Source organism: Chiloscyllium plagiosum, unplaced genomic scaffold, assembly GCF_037043375.1.
Source record: "Chiloscyllium plagiosum isolate Xiang-an unplaced genomic scaffold, Cpla_swu_hap1 HiC_scaffold_29, whole genome shotgun sequence".
Lineage (NCBI taxonomy): Eukaryota > Metazoa > Chordata > Chondrichthyes > Orectolobiformes > Hemiscylliidae > Chiloscyllium > Chiloscyllium plagiosum.
The window spans coordinates 39,362,155-39,379,128 of record NW_028270167.1 but is presented as its reverse complement, the minus strand read 5'-3'; the positions used below and the strand labels follow the sequence as shown (position 1 = coordinate 39,379,128).

General features: G+C 41.2%; 1 protein-coding gene across 3 annotated transcripts in view; it reads right to left on the bottom strand.

Annotated features, from left to right (window-relative positions):
* The window catches only part of ets1 (ETS proto-oncogene 1, transcription factor), a 105,070-nt gene that overhangs the window by 33,397 nt on the left and 54,699 nt on the right, over positions 1-16,974 (bottom strand). For 2 of the 3 annotated variants that reach the window (XM_043676925.2, XM_043676926.2), the window contains 3 exons: positions 2,954-3,073; positions 1,646-1,846; positions 16-102 (listed from right to left, as the gene is read on the bottom strand). In XM_043676925.2, the coding sequence (XP_043532860.1) occupies positions 16-102; positions 1,646-1,846; positions 2,954-3,073 (408 nt within the window). The remainder of the gene's footprint in view (positions 1-15; positions 103-1,645; positions 1,847-2,953; positions 3,074-16,974) is intronic. The other variant, XM_043676927.2, reaches the window with a different exon arrangement.

Here is a 16,974-nt window from a genome sequence, read left to right as displayed (position 1 = left end):
TAAGCTCTAACTCACCTATGGGATAGGCAGAGAAGAGACTGTTTTCAGAATAACCGGAAACCACACCATTTACCACGTAGGGCTTGATGTCTTCTTGGCATTCTGGCAGAAATGAAATTTAACAATCAGCAAACAACGTTCTTTTAAAAAAAAACACAGCCTCTTAACATATTAATCAAGTTGAGACGATCTTGAAGATGCTCGAGATGTACAATGGGGCACTTTGCAATTTAGACATTCAAATCCCAGTCAGATACAATGTGGCTTAATGACAAGGAAAGCCTCCTCTACACCATCCTCATCCAATACTTCCAGGGCAAGTACAGCATGGGGGTCAGACTCAGAGTAACATTCCCTCTTTACTGTACTCATCAAACATTCTTAGGTCGGGACAGCATGGGGTTAGATACAGTGTAAATCTTGATCTTTGATGTGCAAACTTCAAGTGCACCACTTTGCATACAAGTGCCATATCAGTCATCTTGTACTTTGTGAGTGACATTTATCAATTTAAATTTGTTGCCAATTGTTTTCCCTTTGCGTATCTGTGATGTACTACATGACATACTTTGCACTTCTGACGTATTCACACTGAATCAGGGGCACTTCCAAGCTGTGAGACAGTCTGCTATGAGCTGAATTCACATTCCCCAATCTCCCTTTGTGTTGGATGTTCAGCAAGGCTAAAGACTGAAGTGAGCTACATCACAACCTGAGACAATGTGGTAGAAGAATACAGAAGTGTGAATAAGGTTACACTGCTGCCCAGATCCCAAAGTTGCTTTCACATGGTCTTTATAGAACCTGCCATATCAATTGGCATGTAGCAGTTCAAGAAGTGTATATTGAGTGAATGTATTTTGTGTGCATACAAGTTGATATGTATCAATGTTGCACATGTGTTTCATGTTTACAGTTACACAAATTAATCTTGATTATCCATTCTCTTTGTCAAACCTTTAAAAACCTTTACTGCTCCCTGAAAAAGACCATTTTCACATACACTGTCCTGCTGGATATCACCAGTAGAGTGAATGTAGTAAAAACCAAAAGAACTGTGGATGTTGTAAATCAGAAATAAAAACAGAAGTTGCTGGAAAAGTGAGTTTAGTGTTTGTCATTGGAATAGGCCACACTCCCACTGTCCTGCAACCAAAGCAGCAGTCAGGTATGAAAAGGGAAATTAGAAGTTTTTGAAAAATCAAATGCAAGAAACATACAGCAAAGTCTTAACATACGAACACCCTCTTAAATATAATAGATTTGTCTTTTAAGAAAGATACTGGTCAAATGGGACCTGAGAAAAATATCATGACAGATTATGCACTCCTCACCATCAACAGTACCGTTTAATGACAATGGGTTTTCTTGACCATTACCAATACAATGCACTCCCCCGTGCTTTATGGCCAGCTAACACACAGACTTGCAGCACTATGTCACTGTAGCTCGAAAAATCTTAGTGGGATACTGCAAGGTAAGTTGGTGAAGGGTTTTCATCACAGTGTCAAATTGACATGCAATACACTTCATTAGAACTAATGCTGCACTTTTCTAACATTTAACTCAGAGAGCTGTTAAACATCCCATGGGCATGATCCAATACTAAGGAGGGAAAGGTTAATGCCATGAGCCTGTGGCTTACCTTTCTGAAGCTGCTCAAGATGTTCCCACAGGATGTCACCCACAAAGTCAGGGGCCAACTCCAGAAAGCTGTCCCTGCCCAGGGCACACAGAGTGGCTCCATTCATTCGCAACTGGTGGAAATCTACATTCTTCAAACTGAATTCATTGACAGCCCAGGCTAACCAGTGAGTCACATGCTCATCCATCCATTCTCGTGGGTCTGCAGGGAAACATAACAAATGTGTGGCATTTCTGTATCTGATAAGAATTGCTGCGATTTTCAAAATACAGGAAGGGCCACAATGCAGCTCTACTGAGTCACGCAATAGCAGAAGGTTTCATGAAAGATTCTATTAAGGGTAGAGGTGCAGACTTTCCAGGACTGACCTGGAAGTTTCAAGAATTAAAGCAAAACCTCTTGGACACTGCCACGTGTGAGTCAGAAAAAAACTATCAGTTTTTTTTTAAAGTGCATTTTTTTCATTTTCATCAAATTCTTTAGTTTATAAAAATATTGACAGACTCTGACTGGATGGGGTGATTGGGGAAAGGGTGAGTGTGTAGTCACTATTAGCTCACATTCATCCAAACTAACTCTCTAGCCAAAGATTGGACTACATGAGGGTGAAAGTGGCTCATATAATTCAAAGTAGACACTGGCTTGTTCAATTGATTGTTATTTTAATTTTGGAGCTAGGACATTTATATAAAATTGATCAAAATTGGTCACCGTCAGCATGAAAGGGAAACCAAAAAATAAAAATTCCAAAATGCGATACTTAGAGTTCATTTCGTCACCGACATCACTAAAGTCAGAAACGGTAGAAGATCAGAGCATAATTGGTTTCATCATTTACCATCAGCCCACATGCAACTTTACCCCTTTCCACTGAATCACTTTGCTAAATCGAAATATAGAACCAATGTTTGCTCAAACTTTTCATTCAAATCCAAAATTAACAAACGCCATTGTCAAATCCAAACAGGACTGAATTTAAACAAATGGTGCATCCATGGATGATTTACTACACTCAAATGATTTTCATTGACATTTATTTTGGAAATGTGTGAGCATTATTTAAGAAATGCCCCTGATGAATTTGAAAAGTGAGGTGTTCCTCATGCAGTTCAATTTTGGAAGAGATGGATGCCATTTTTTGAGGTCAAATGTACAAATAAATGGAATATTAACAAACAAAAAGAGGGAAATAAGCCTCTCTGACAATGAAACGTCAATTCCTCCAGGTCACACCAGCATTTGGCTGAAGGATATCCAAGATGAAACCAGTAGATAAGGAGCTCAGTTGCAGTAAATTGTAGTGTTTACCTTTTGGAATTCCCAGTCTTTGCTGTACTCTTGTGAATTCACTAAATGTGTCCTTGAGGGCTTGAGACATCATTTTGTTGCTGCTGGGTGTCAGTAATGGTATATCTCCACATTCCAGGTCTAAAAGGAGTTTAGAAAAAAAAAAGAATGTCTGTTATACAAAAACTCAACATCCAGCAGTCATCGCACATACTTCTGGATCTCTCAATGGATGAACATATAGTTGGGTGACATGTTATTTGGATATAGGACATGCCTGAAAAATCCATCGCCAACACCACCTTTTTGGACGTGAGGTTTCAATTGTGGGAAGGACTAAAAACAAACATCTGCATTCTGAGTTATCATTGGCTGTGAACAGTCCATCAATTCTCCAATTCACACACACAGCACCTTTAAATACAAGTGACTGTGGAATCATTGGACAGCCTAGACTTCTGTGTTAACTCCAAAGTCCTCCTTTCACCTAATAATGAAACAAAAGTGAAACACTACAGGTACTAGAAAGGTAAAATAAAAGCTCTCAACAGGTCAGGCAGAAGCTCTTGAGAGACATGAGCACTCTTCCTCTCTCTCTCTAACCTGCTGAGTCTTTCTAAGTATTTCTTTAAAAATCACACAACACCAGGTTTAATTGGAAGCACACTAGCTTTCGGAGCGACGCTCCTTCATCAGGTGGTACCGAAAGCTAGTGTGCTTCCAATTAAACCTGTTGGACTATAACCTGGTGTTGTGTGATTTTTAACTTTGTACACCCCAGTCCAACACCAGCATCTCCAAATCATAAGTATTTCTTGTTTTCATTGTCATTTTGCAATGTCTGTTAACAGCATCCCTTCACTACCTTAAACCAATCTCTCACAGAGTGGTGAACGGAAAGAATTCAGTGAGTGTCCTTTGCCCTCTCATACCTTTTCTAAGCAGCATTCTCCTTGTGATTAGTTTTACATTCATTGGTGGCAAGTCATAGAATTACTCATGCTGATGTGATACATACCTTTTGGTACTCAGATCTGGAGCGCCAGAGATTATACATGGCAGCTCAATTAACAAAAGCTGATTTATGTACACAGACCTTTCAAAAATGGATGAGGAGACCAGGATCAGGAGCAGCGCGGAAACATGGAATAGAAAGAAGCAGCAAGGTATTACGCAGGAATGATAAGAGTGGAAAGATATAGTAATTTAATGGAAGCTGACAAATCCTTGGTCTTCGCAGAATTCGGCAAGAGACAATATGCTCCAGCCTTCATGAACACAAAACGCCCACCAGTAATGCCTGAAACTAGGGCTGTGAAAATAGAATGCAAGTCAGAACTGAGGCACTCTGAATTAACTCCGGTGATTTAGTCACCCACACTAATGCCGCTTATAATGCAGCCACCACTTCAATAAAAGCAAAATTCCACAGATTCTGAAAAAGAGTCACAATCAACTTGAAACATTAACTCTGCTTCTCTCTGCACAGGTACTGTCAGAGCTGCTGAGCATTTCCAGTACTTTGTGCTTTCATGCAGCTGACCTGTTCCAGTGGGATCTTGCTTGGGCGGCACAATGGCTCAGTGGCTAGCACAGCTGCCTCACAGTGCTAGAGACGCAGGTTCAATTCCCGCCTCAAGCAACTGTCTGTGTGGATTTGCACGTTCTCTCTGTGTCTGTGTGGGTTTCCTCCCACAGTCCAAAGATGTGAAGTTTAGGTGAATTGGCCATGCTAAATTGCCCATAGTGTTAGTGGAATGGGTCTGAATGGGTTGCTCTTCTGAGGGTCGGTGTGGACTTGTTGGGCCGAAGGGCCTGTTTCCACACTGTAGGGAATCTAATCTAATCAATTTACATATGATGTAGTCAGTTATATAATGCTTGGAAGCTAATCAAGACTGCAGATAAATAATTTGCTACTCCCTGTGCGCTTCCCATCTGGGAATTACTATCAATGTGGGGCAGAGACAAAATAAGCAGATGGGCCAAGTTTAAGCTCATGGTTAATACATTTCTTCTTTCAAAAGCTGTATTTCAGCCTGTTGCAGCACTATAGGTGAGGCACAATAAATTCTAAATTCTGCTAATTAATTATTCTAAAACAATGTACTGTTAATTAGAATTCCCACTTCACTATCCTTTCCTCAATAGATAAAAGTCCTAGCATTGATTTGCACTTGAACTGCCAATCACCATTACACTGCTCTGTTGGTATATTCACTTAGTGAGTTGCTATGGATAGAAATGACAGACCATATTGAGCCCCTCTTCTGCTAGCAAGTATTAACAGCTGGAAAGAAACATTAACCAGCAAAGAGTTTCAAGCCCACTGTAAAGGGAGCAGTTCTGAAAGAGATCAAATTAGATGCCAGCTTGCTAGAGGACAATGGACAGGGCAGAAGAGTAAAGGAAGAGTGATATGGATGGAGAGCAGACAAAGGGGAAGAAGAGAGATGATTAGCAGGAGACAAGGCCAGGAGGTGCTGCACTGGGTGAAAGATTGGAGGAGGTGGAGATGAAACCAAAAGAAACCCACAAGACCAGAAGTGCTAGGAGATCATAAAATGCAGATTCTCTCCGGAATCAGTCACTGAAAAAATAAACATAGCTCACTTTATCAGCAGACTGTGAATCTGTGTGGGATCATGAGCAAATGCTCCTTGCCAGTGACGCCCACATCCCAAGTCTGATAAGAAAATGATTCGACATACAACCTTGTTGGCATCATTGAAAGGAATGTACCTTCTGAATGGCAATTTGACTTTGTCATTTAATTGACAGAAATTGAGGAGCAATATTCACTGAATACCGTCTCTCTTCTTTCAATGCATCAACATTATTTAGAAGCAAGGATCCAGGCTCAAGGTTAACACTAAGACTGGGTGACCTAGTTGAAACAAGGTTGAGTTTTACAACCTGTTCATTGTCAGGAGAGAAGCCCCAAGATATTGCACACTTGGGTGATGCAGCAGAAGACAGGGCAATGAGTCTGGAAACCTGTTCATCCAATGGAAGCAACAGAAAGGTAATCTGGGTGGCATGAATCAAGGGTGCCCGATCCCACAACAACTCATTGCCTTGTCATATTGAATCATGACTTTTGAAATTATGGAGATATAGTACAATTGGGGGACAGAATTGAAGGGGTGAGGGAGAGAAAGTAGCAGAAGAGGGACAGGAGAGGGAGGAAGAGGACAGACAGGTAGGGATAATATAGGACCGACGAGAGGGTGAGAGGGGGAAGAAAAAGAGTTAGATGGGGATAGAGGAGGAAGATAGAGAAAAGATTAGATTAGATTAGATTACTTTACAGTGTGGAAACAGGCCCTTCGGCCCAACAAGTCCACACCGACCCGCCGAAGCGTAACCCACCCATACCCCTACATTTACCCCTTACCTAACACTACGGGCAATTTAGCATGGCCAATTCACCTGACCTGCACATCTTTTGACTGTGGGAGGAAACCGGAGCACCCGGAGGAAACCCACGCAGACACGGGGAGAACGTGCAAACTCCACACAGTCAGTCACCTGAGGCGGGAATTGAACCCGGGTCTCTGGCGCTGCGAGGCAGCAGTGCTAACCACTGTGCCACCGTGCCGCCCATTTGGATGTTGGAGGAGGAAAGAAAGGGTGAAGAGGGAGGAAGGGGGGAGAGATAGGGGAGACTGAGGGAAGAGTAAGGGATCAAGAAGAGAGAAGGGGAGAGAGGGGATTAAGAAAATGAAAATATTTGTCTGACAAGAAGAATGCTTAATTTTAAACTTCTTCAAACAAGATCTCTCTCTAAAGCTGGTCAACGTCTACATAATAAACTTGCTTTTAATAGCAATTTCTTTTTAAAACCAGAGAACTAAAGATACATAGAGCAATTCCTCTCACTCCTAAACGTCTCACTAATCCATCAGCATCAGCAAGGATACTGCTTCCTAGTGTAGCAGTATTACAAGCTTGAGTTTGAGTGTACGTCAGCCAGACTTACATCGATCAATCTTCTCACTCACAAAGAACACATCCAGATATGGAGTCAGTCTACATTGTACAGCTGTTGGTCACCATCCACCCTCGAAGCAAAGCAGATCACTGACTTCAACATAATTACACATCAAGAACACAGATATTCTGGACTATAATGAGTTCTGCTGTCGTGCCTGGGAATGGAGTCATTCAGGCTATATCAGAGAGAGGAGGTCCTTCACTGATCCCTTTCCTTTATGACAGTTCAACAGCTGGACACAAAACATTTGTTCCGAGTACTTAGGAAAATCTCATCAGATCAAAGATCTTAATGATGACCTCAACAGAAACTCAAATTACAAGCTCATGCATGTTTCTTGTCACAACATTTCAACACAATAGAATTGGTTTGATTGCAATGTTCACATTGTCCACTGCAGTAAACATCTGAAGGGCCAGTCCTGTCTGAGAAACATCTGGAGTTACAGGCATGTCCATTTTTCATATCAGCTGGACTGTCATGACTAAGAACATCAGGAGTCACAGCCATATCCATTACAGTTGTAATGAGTCCTCAAAATACTGTCATTAAGGAATAGTCTCCTTCAGTAGTAACACATCAGTACCAAACAGTCACCAGAAAATTTGGATGATCTGTTCCACAGAATTCAGTTTGCTGGCAGCCTTTTGGCCAGAAAGGTACTAGATGTCAGTGTTGTGGTCAAAGGTTTTGACATTTTCTAGGTAAGATACCACACAGGGACATCTTCACAGCAGAGTGCAATCGATTTCAGACACAAACCAGAATCTTGGCCCAAAACACAGCCCTATGAATTACATTTTCTCTATCTGAGGCTGTTGGATGAAAAGCAGAATTCATTTCATTCTTCCCCTCTGAAAAAAACTAATCCTTTTTCACAAAATGTCCAGGACTGAATGGAGTTTGAACTGTCACTAGGATTGGGCAGATCGCAATCTCTGATTTGACTGGAAGTAGCTCTGGTGGAGATCCGGGTATTGGTAGGAGTGGGCAGAGTGGTGTGTTAGATGTTACCGTGAGTGGACAGTGTCATGTCGCTATGTGATAATGAGAGTGAACAGAGCTGGAACTTGTGACGTTAACTAAGTAAACAGAGTTGGGATCTTTCTGTTAACAATCTGAAGCTTGGTAAGTTGGTTGGAAATGACAGCCATATTCAAACAATCTGTTTCCTGAATATTTACAGCACTTTAGATTAAAGGATTTGATACAAAAGATGTTTGAAATTATTTCCCTCACAGATTTCCTGCTGTGCACTAGAAATTACTTAAGAAGCTTCACAGTATATTTTGCAAAGACTCCAGCTGACAGGAACAACATGCCCAACTGTTTCCTCTTACAGAGTTTGCAGTCAGTTCTGTTCCAGTTCACACATGTCAAACAATATGGCAAGTGTTATCAGTCTCGTCACCCAGGCTGATCGGACTCCCATGAACTTTACACTGATTGAGTCTTGAAACGATCACAACCTTTGCAACAAACATTCAGCATGTTTCTCAATAACCCAAGTGTTATTTCTGAACCCTCAAATCACAGGAACTCCAAGTTCCACAATGGAAAGAGGACACATCAACCATAAAGCAGCACAGTTAAACAGAGCCTGTAGGCGTGGGACTGATGAGGCTGGAGGCAGGCAGGCTAAGCACTAAATATTTCCTTGCAATTCAATCCTTTCAAAAAGAATGATTATTGTTTTCTGATAATAAGTAAGACCTGGTCTGCCGTCTCCAGCTTAAAGAGTCTTTGTTCAGTCTCAGAGTATGAAGCACAAACTCACCCCATGGGACAAACTCACTCCCCAAACTAACACCATCCCTTCAGCGAAAAAAAGAACAGTAGCTTCAGTGTAATCAAATGTGATTGAGGGCAAAACCCTTGCAGTGGCTGACCCAGGATGACTTGGCCCTTGTAACTGAGTCAGAGACAGGCTGCAGGTCATGCTCTGATACATTGCAGGCTCTGTTTCCACACGCACCACTGTACCATCCCCCCGGACAGTAGGGAGCTGCTGGTTGTCCTCAATGAATTGAGATCAAAGGGCTTCATCTTTGAGAGTTGTATAAAATCCCTTGGACACACAAGATTGAAATTTTGATGCATATATTGCAAGAACTGTGTGCGTGTGTGCGTGTATGTCTTTCCATACTTCTGTTTAGCAATATCTGTCCCCAGAAACAATAAGCACCTTACAGAAGAACTTCAGCTAGACGCTATATGTCCTATACATAAAAGAATGGGAACTATCCAGACAATAAAATAAATGAAATAATTGTGACTCATATTGCAACAAATGCTTTGTAAGTGCTGGCACTATGTGTGATTGAACAACAGTAGCTCTGCTGGTCGGCAGGAGTTCCATTTCTGATCCCCACTGATGCTGAATTAGGTGATCGCATTTGGGAACAGGCTGTAATAATCTGTGCCAATGTGTTTATGGGATGAGGGGAGGATCAAGGGAAAACTTAAATAGGATTCCAGTGTCTGAACTTGTAGCCACCTCAGTTATTCTATAGGAAAGAACATATCTGCAGCCTCAGAGTGAGGAAATAGGTGGACTCTGATGCGATGGTTCATCTGATTGAATAGCTTACTGCCGCTCAATATCTAGGCTGTTTTTGGAAATACCAATTACTATGAAACTACTCAAAGCAGAATAAATCTGCAGCATTTCTGTTTCTGTGCTGTCGACATCTCTCTTTATCTGTCTCAAGGTGAGACCATCTGAGCAGCATTCCTTGTCCATGTCTAATGCACACCCAATACACAGACTACTTAACAAATGTGGGATGTTTCTCTCGATCATTGTGGTATACAGCTATACCTACAACAAGTTGATGAAGTTATGGGGGAGCATTAACAACCGTCAGCGTGGGACTGAGTCACTATTTGTTCTCCTTATTTCAGACTACATTTTGCAGGGGGCTCTACTTACATTGGTTAAAGCCAGAAGTTCACAAGCACAAAATGCAGACAGTATCGTACCAACTCTTAGGAAGGAGACCATTGAAAATATTCAGAAGGAAACCAAGGCAAGTCAAAGCTGGGATGATTCTGATTGGATTGCAACTTGTGAGATCTCCATTTCCCAAGCAGTGATGGAGTGACAATTTAATGTTATTATATCCATCTGTAACTGGGTTTTAGGCAGTCAATTGACTCTTCAGACTTTTGAGGGATACCCATCCCATGTCTTATCTGAAGTACACTGCATTTTCACAGCTCATTCTCTTTAAGTTGCACACATAGTGCAGCCAATATCCTGGAGCATTAGGATGGCAGAGTAGATGCTATGCTGCTGGACTTTAAAGTCCAGAATCTCATGTAGGAGTTAATCTAGCTGACAGCATCAAACCATTGTCCAGCTAGTTGGAGGAGATCAGTCATTATGGAATTAAAGATTGACTGTTTGACCCTGTAGCTTCAGCCAAAAAAAGAAACATTAAGTTTCAATAAGATGCTCATTCAGGTCTCTCACGGAATAAGTAGCAGGAATATCCCAGTGTCAACATTGCAACAGTCTGGGGTTCAGAAAATCTTTGATTCTTTCTTTTGGGTAATGTTGCATTCAGATCCAATACCAATGCTACGCCTTTACCAAGTGACAATGCATCAAACTGATAATGGGTGATTTATTGACAATACTGTCAATTCAGCATCACACCTTGCCCCTCCCAAATCAACCAATGATTTTCCCTATCACATTGAAAGATTTGTGTTCAGAATGATTTTCATTTCCCATTAGGGTTATTCTTCCATATTCAAGAACAATTCTTCAAAAGTGAAAAGGCAAAGTCACCACAGCCTTACAAGACTATAAGGCTGTTCTCTCAATTGAGAGACATGACTGGTGGTGGTTTAACCTGAGGGTCAGTGCACCTCAGGTAAGGGGAGAGGTTGAGAGAGTCCTTCAGCCAGTGCGGGAATTGAAGGCACGCTGTTGGCATCTCCTTGCATTACAAAGCAGCTGTCCAGCTATCCAAGCACTGATGGCAAACAAAATACATCAAATTTTAATTTATAATTAATTCTATCCTTCATAACCTTTGAGAAATTCTTCAAAATATTATTTCCTAATATTAACCTTTAACTTCTCTCCTTTAAGTAGAAGAGGCAACTAAGGAACACAGAAGGCAGAATGGGAAGAGGTAATTAGTGTGGGAGGGAACTACGTAGTACACAGGTTGACACAGAGCTGTTAGGGCAATTGGCTTATTTCCATGCTGTCACTTTATTGTTTAAATGAGTGAGAAACCAAAATCACCTCGACACGCAAATTCCATTTTTGGGTGTTGTTCACAGTGTCTGTAAAAATGACAGCAACAACTGAGTTAACACTTCAGACCGGTCAACAATCTGTCATCAGCCTCCTGACCTGAAACGTAAACTCAATTTCTATCAAGATGCTGCTGTACCTGCTGACTACTTCCAACATTTTTAAAATTTTATTTCCAGACTTTCAACATTTTGATTTTGAAATTGTTGCAGTGGTAACAAATTTTAGCTTTAACTGAAATTCAGAAAATAACAATGGCCAAGATCAATCTGTTATACATCAGATTGAATATTGGCATTTAATTATAATAGCTACAGTATGCACTGATCCTTACTGTCTATTTATCACTAAGACATCTAACATTGATGAGAGCAATTGTGTGAACAAACACTCCAGTTTAGACCACTTCAGCAAAATGGCCTAGCTCTATATAGGAGTTACTGGTATTCTGTATAACAAAGAAAAATGTATTAGGCAAAGGAGACTGTTCATCTAGAATTCCTTTCAACTAATAGAGGCTCAATGTATTTAATGATACAGTGTTGGCTAGGGTTTTGTGGCACAGCGGGAGTGTCCTTACCTGTTAGCCAAGGATTTCTCTGCCCTGAAGATGTGTGTAAAATGATTAAATAACTACAAGGTTCTAATTATGGGCTGACAACTGTGCATCACCCCGTGTGCATCAATTCAATGAGATGTTCAAGCAGACCCTTCATAATCCCAGCAACACCAGAGAGCTTCCCAACTCTGTGTGAAAAGGAATAGCAGAGTTGCAATGAATGAGTGGATAAGGTAACGACACAAAGAGGCATAGAAACCTGCAGCAGATTAATTTGTAACAGAAATCTGAGGACATTTGGTTAAAGAAGTCTGAGGACATGTTCATGTGGGGATAAAAATGTCTGAGGTCTCTCCTGCATTGTATAACTCTTTGCACAGGTTCTGACTTCCCTGGAGATATGACAAGCTGGTGTCGGCACTTAACCCAGTTAAGATGAGGCTGTCAGTGGCCATGGCTTTCTGCAGATTCGAATGTATATGACATTACAGCTAACCAAAGCTTTCATGTGGCCCATGTGTGAATGCCCTGACCTACAAAAGTTGCATAGATCCCATTTTTGCAATATGCCACAACATTACTCACACCTCAGCCTTTCTTGCATTCTTACCTGCGGTCAGTCACTACAAGTAAGCTTCCAACTTGCCTCTTTTCTGCTCATGACAGGAATGGGCAGAGGGAAAGTAAAATAGATTCTGATATCTCCCAATCGGGCCAAGATATGACTGTCAGTTTTCACATGAAAGACAGTAATTCCCAGCTTTTTTATGATCTTCAATTTCTCACTCAATAGATAGAAACACCATACTGTAATGGCTTCTACATTATTGATCTTGAACCAAAAACTACACTGTGATTCCAAAAACAGAGGATCACACATTGTCTACATTCACTATTGAATCCTCGTTAAAGCAACTCAAAAGGCCTCAGAAAGCTGAGTTGTGATACATTATAATCTAGAATCCAACACTGATTTTGTTTGGTTTATAAGATAATGTCTTTTTGTAGATTATAGATATAGAATCCCTACAAAGTGGAAACAGGCCCTTCAGCCCAACAAGTCCACACCGACCCTTCAAAGATTAACCCACACAGACCCATTCCCCTACCCTATATTCACCCTGATTAATGCAGCTAACCTACACATTCCTGAAAACTATGGACAATTTAGCATGGCCAATCCACCTAACCTGCACACCTTTGGATCGTGGGAGGAAACCGGAGCACCCAGAGTAAACCCACACGGACACTGGGAGAATATGCAAACTCCAAACAGACAATTACCCGAGGCTGGAATCAAATCCAGGTCCCTGGCGCAGTGAGGCAGCAGTGCTAACCACTGAGCCACTCTGCCACCCCAACAACACTGAAGAGCCTTGAATATCTTTCAACAGGATAGGTTATGGAGGATATACAAAGTTTTTTACAAGTAATACAAGTGCAGAACTAATTAGAAGTCAAGAGTTATCAGAGATCAACAGATATATCGAACAAGCTGTCATGTCCTGTTTTGAATACTGATCTACTATAAGTTTTGTTTAAGTGGAACTTTGACCTGTTTTTACAAGGCAGTCTGTGCCTAACAAAAGAGATGAGCATCCTTTACACAAGGTCAGGGTGGCTTCCAAGGCTAGTTTTGATGGCATACCGAGATTTGAGAAGTCAGAGTTTATTGCTCATTCTGAATTGCCTTTGAGAAAGTGATTTCGAGCTCTGTTCTTAAACTGTTGCAGTCCATGTGCTGTAGGTTGACCCACAATGCCCATAGTTAGGAATTTTCAGGACTTTGATTCAGTGACAATGAGGCAATGGCAATATATTTGCAACTCAAGGTGGTGGGTGACTTGAAAGAGACTTTGCAGGGGGTGGTGTTCCATGTATCTGCTGGCCATGTCCTTCTGGATGGTAGTTTTGTAGGTTTGGAAGGTGCTGCCTAAGGAGCCTTGATAGCTGTATGTAGTGCACCTTGCAGATGGCACAGACTACTGCTACTGAGCATCAGCAGTGGATATTTGTGGATGTGTTGCCGATCAAGTGGGCTGTTTTTCTGGATGATATCAAGCTTCTTCAGTGTTGTTGGAGCTGCACTCATCCAGGCAAATTGGGGAATATAAGATTCTTATCCCCTGAAATGTTCTTGCCGCCAAAGTACTTATATGACTCTTCTGATAAAGAAAATCACCAGACTCAAAATGTTAACTCTGCTTTCTCCCCACAGGTGCTGCCAGACCTGCTGAGTTTCACCAGCAATTTCTGTTTTGTTTTCAGATTTCCAGAATCCAGTGTTCTTTGTTTTATTTACATGGCTAATCCAGTTCAGTTTCTGCTCAAAGGTAACCGTCAGAGTGTTGATAGTAGGAATCAGTGATGGTATGTCCACTGAATGTTAAGGAGCAATAGTTAGACTCTCTTTTGTTGGTGATAGTCATTCATGCCACACAAATGCCAGGCAATGTTACTTGCCATATTTCAGCTCAAGCTTGGACATTTTCCAGGGTCTTGTTGCATTTAAACATGGATTTCAGTATTTAAGGAGTCACAAATGGCACTGACCATTGTATATTCATCAGAATATATCCCTAATTCTGACTTTATTGGTGAGGTAGCTAAAGATGTTTTTGTCTTGGATAGTCTCCTTAGATACCTACAGAGATGTCCTGGGTGTGACTGACCTCCAGCAAACAGAACAACCGTTCTTTGTGCAGATAATGATCATGCTTATATGGCTGGCCCAGTTGTATGTTTGGTCAATAGTAACCCCTAGGATGTTGATGGGGCAGACCAGGGTGGACAATCAGCAATGATATTGCCACAGGAGGTGGTTAGACCCTCTATTCTTGGCAATGGTCAAAGTCTCGCCTTGGGATGTTAGGTTAGCAATAACCACAACTATCTTCCTTTGAGCTAGGTATGATAGCAGTCAGTGGAAAATTTTACTGATTAATATTAACTTTCCAAGGGCTTTTTGATGTCATATTCAATTAACTGAAATGTTCACATCATATTGCTCACAGAATAGTGATCATGCCGCAGCCTTCAAAATGAACAGAGACATCTTCACCAAGTTTCTTGATTTTGTTTTAATAGTCACAGTGTTAATTAAATTCCAGGGTTTTGGTGCTTTCAGATTTGTGTAATGTATGTTACATCTCTGCATACAGCTTTGAAAATTGAAAACCTCAATCAAAGAATGTAACTGAACTCAAATTTAAAAGCAGTTCATCGTCAATTCTTGAAAGATTTTGTGTTGGAATTGTTACAGAAATGTCTCATCTCTCACTGGCTTCAAAACTAAACCCATCTTTGTTGCTTTATTTGGAACTTATTACGTGAAGTTTTGATGAACTTATGAACCATCTGGAATGGGACCCACTCACACACCCACACAAGAAACTGTTTACTTTGCTTCAATCCCTATAAACCCTTCTGCAGCATGTGTAAAAAACTTCAGTTCTTAAACTTTATACAAATTATCGTCTGTGGTAGCTTCACATTTGGTGATGTTTATAGCAGGATTGAACCAGGATTCCATGCTTATCTCAGTTCATTTCCTGATTTACCTTTCTGGGTTACTGCCTGAGGATTGTGCCTCACTATGGAGCAGACCTCGATTCTCATCATTTCCCCCTCTACCTTGGTTAGATTTCACAAGGGTTATTGGACATTATCATTTTTGGGGGGGACCAGAAACTGACACACATTTTCCACAGTTATCTCACTATTTACAACAAGACTGAATTGAATTGAATTGTACAGATTCTTAAGTACAAATTGTTGCTGCAACTGAAAATCTTGCTGGATATCTCCCCTGACCTCAGGCATTCAAACAGTAAGCTCCTAACTGTAGTTGGCTGTTGCAGGAGTAAACATGGATTTTGCTGGCCTGTGAGGCTTGTTAATTCACAATGTGATACATTTGGTCTTTCGGTTTGTCAGGGTATCAATTCCCAAAGTATTTACATTTTGCAAACAGACCAGATATGAGCTAAATGAATAATAGAACAGACTCAAGGACTGAACGGCCAGCTTCTGTTCCTTTGTTTGCCTTCTGAAGGTTGAGCAAGGAAGATGGGAGAACAACAGAAAAGGAATCACATTGAAATTGTCCTTTCTCGCTAAAAGAAACACTCTGACGAAACATCACAGCATCTCACTAGCTGCCTCACAATTGTAGCCTTTCAATCAGAAATGACACTGCAATTACAGACAACAAGGCGTACACTTACCACATATGTTCAGCAAGGTGCGGAGTCTGATCCATGCTGTATTAGTTTAAGAGAGTATCTAGAAGAATCCCCAAGACCCCCACTGACTGGAAAACTTCAGATTAAATGGTGTGAAGACACAGCATAACCAATCTCACCCATTGAATTGTAAGTGTGGGATGACTGCATCATGATTCCAGGCTAATGTGATTGCTATAGCGTGGAAATGTTCCTGCCTTCACTCCACAAATTGTGGATATAATGTCTAAGGTATGGGATGTTAGCATTCTGACTTGCAGTTTCCATTGTTATCATCACACATTTCTTGGTTAGACACATTGTGAGACAGAGTAAAGCTCCCTCCACATACCTTAGTCACAACCTCATCCACTGCTGACAAAAACTTAAGAACATAAGAGATAGGAGCAGGATTTGATTATATGGCCCTTTAAGCTCAATCATAGTGGATGTTCTGCCTTAACTTCACTTTCCAAACCATTCCAGAGATCCTTTAAAAGACTAAAACTCTCTCCAGCTCAGCCTTGTATACAGTGAAATTGTGATGAGTTAAACTGGTTAACCAAACTCTGGTTGTGGTGATGTTGTCAGCCGTTCCCAGAGGCAGAATGGGAAATGCAATAGAAGGATGCTTATCATAGAATCATAGAATCCTGACAGTGACAAATCAGGCCATTTCACCTAACAGGTCCACACCAACCCTCCGAAGAGTAACACACCCAGACCCATTCCCCTCACCTATTACTCTACATTTTTCCTGATTAATGCACCTAAGCCAGACATCTCTGGACAATATGGACACTTTAGCATTGCCAATTCACCTAACCCACACGTCTTTGGATCGTGGGAGGAAACCAGAGGACTTGAAGGAAACACACACAGACATAGGGAGAATGTGCAGATTCCACACAGGCAGTCGCCCCAGACTGGAATACCACCTGGGTCCATGGTGCTGTGAGACAGCAGTGCTAACTGCTGACAATCCAAAAT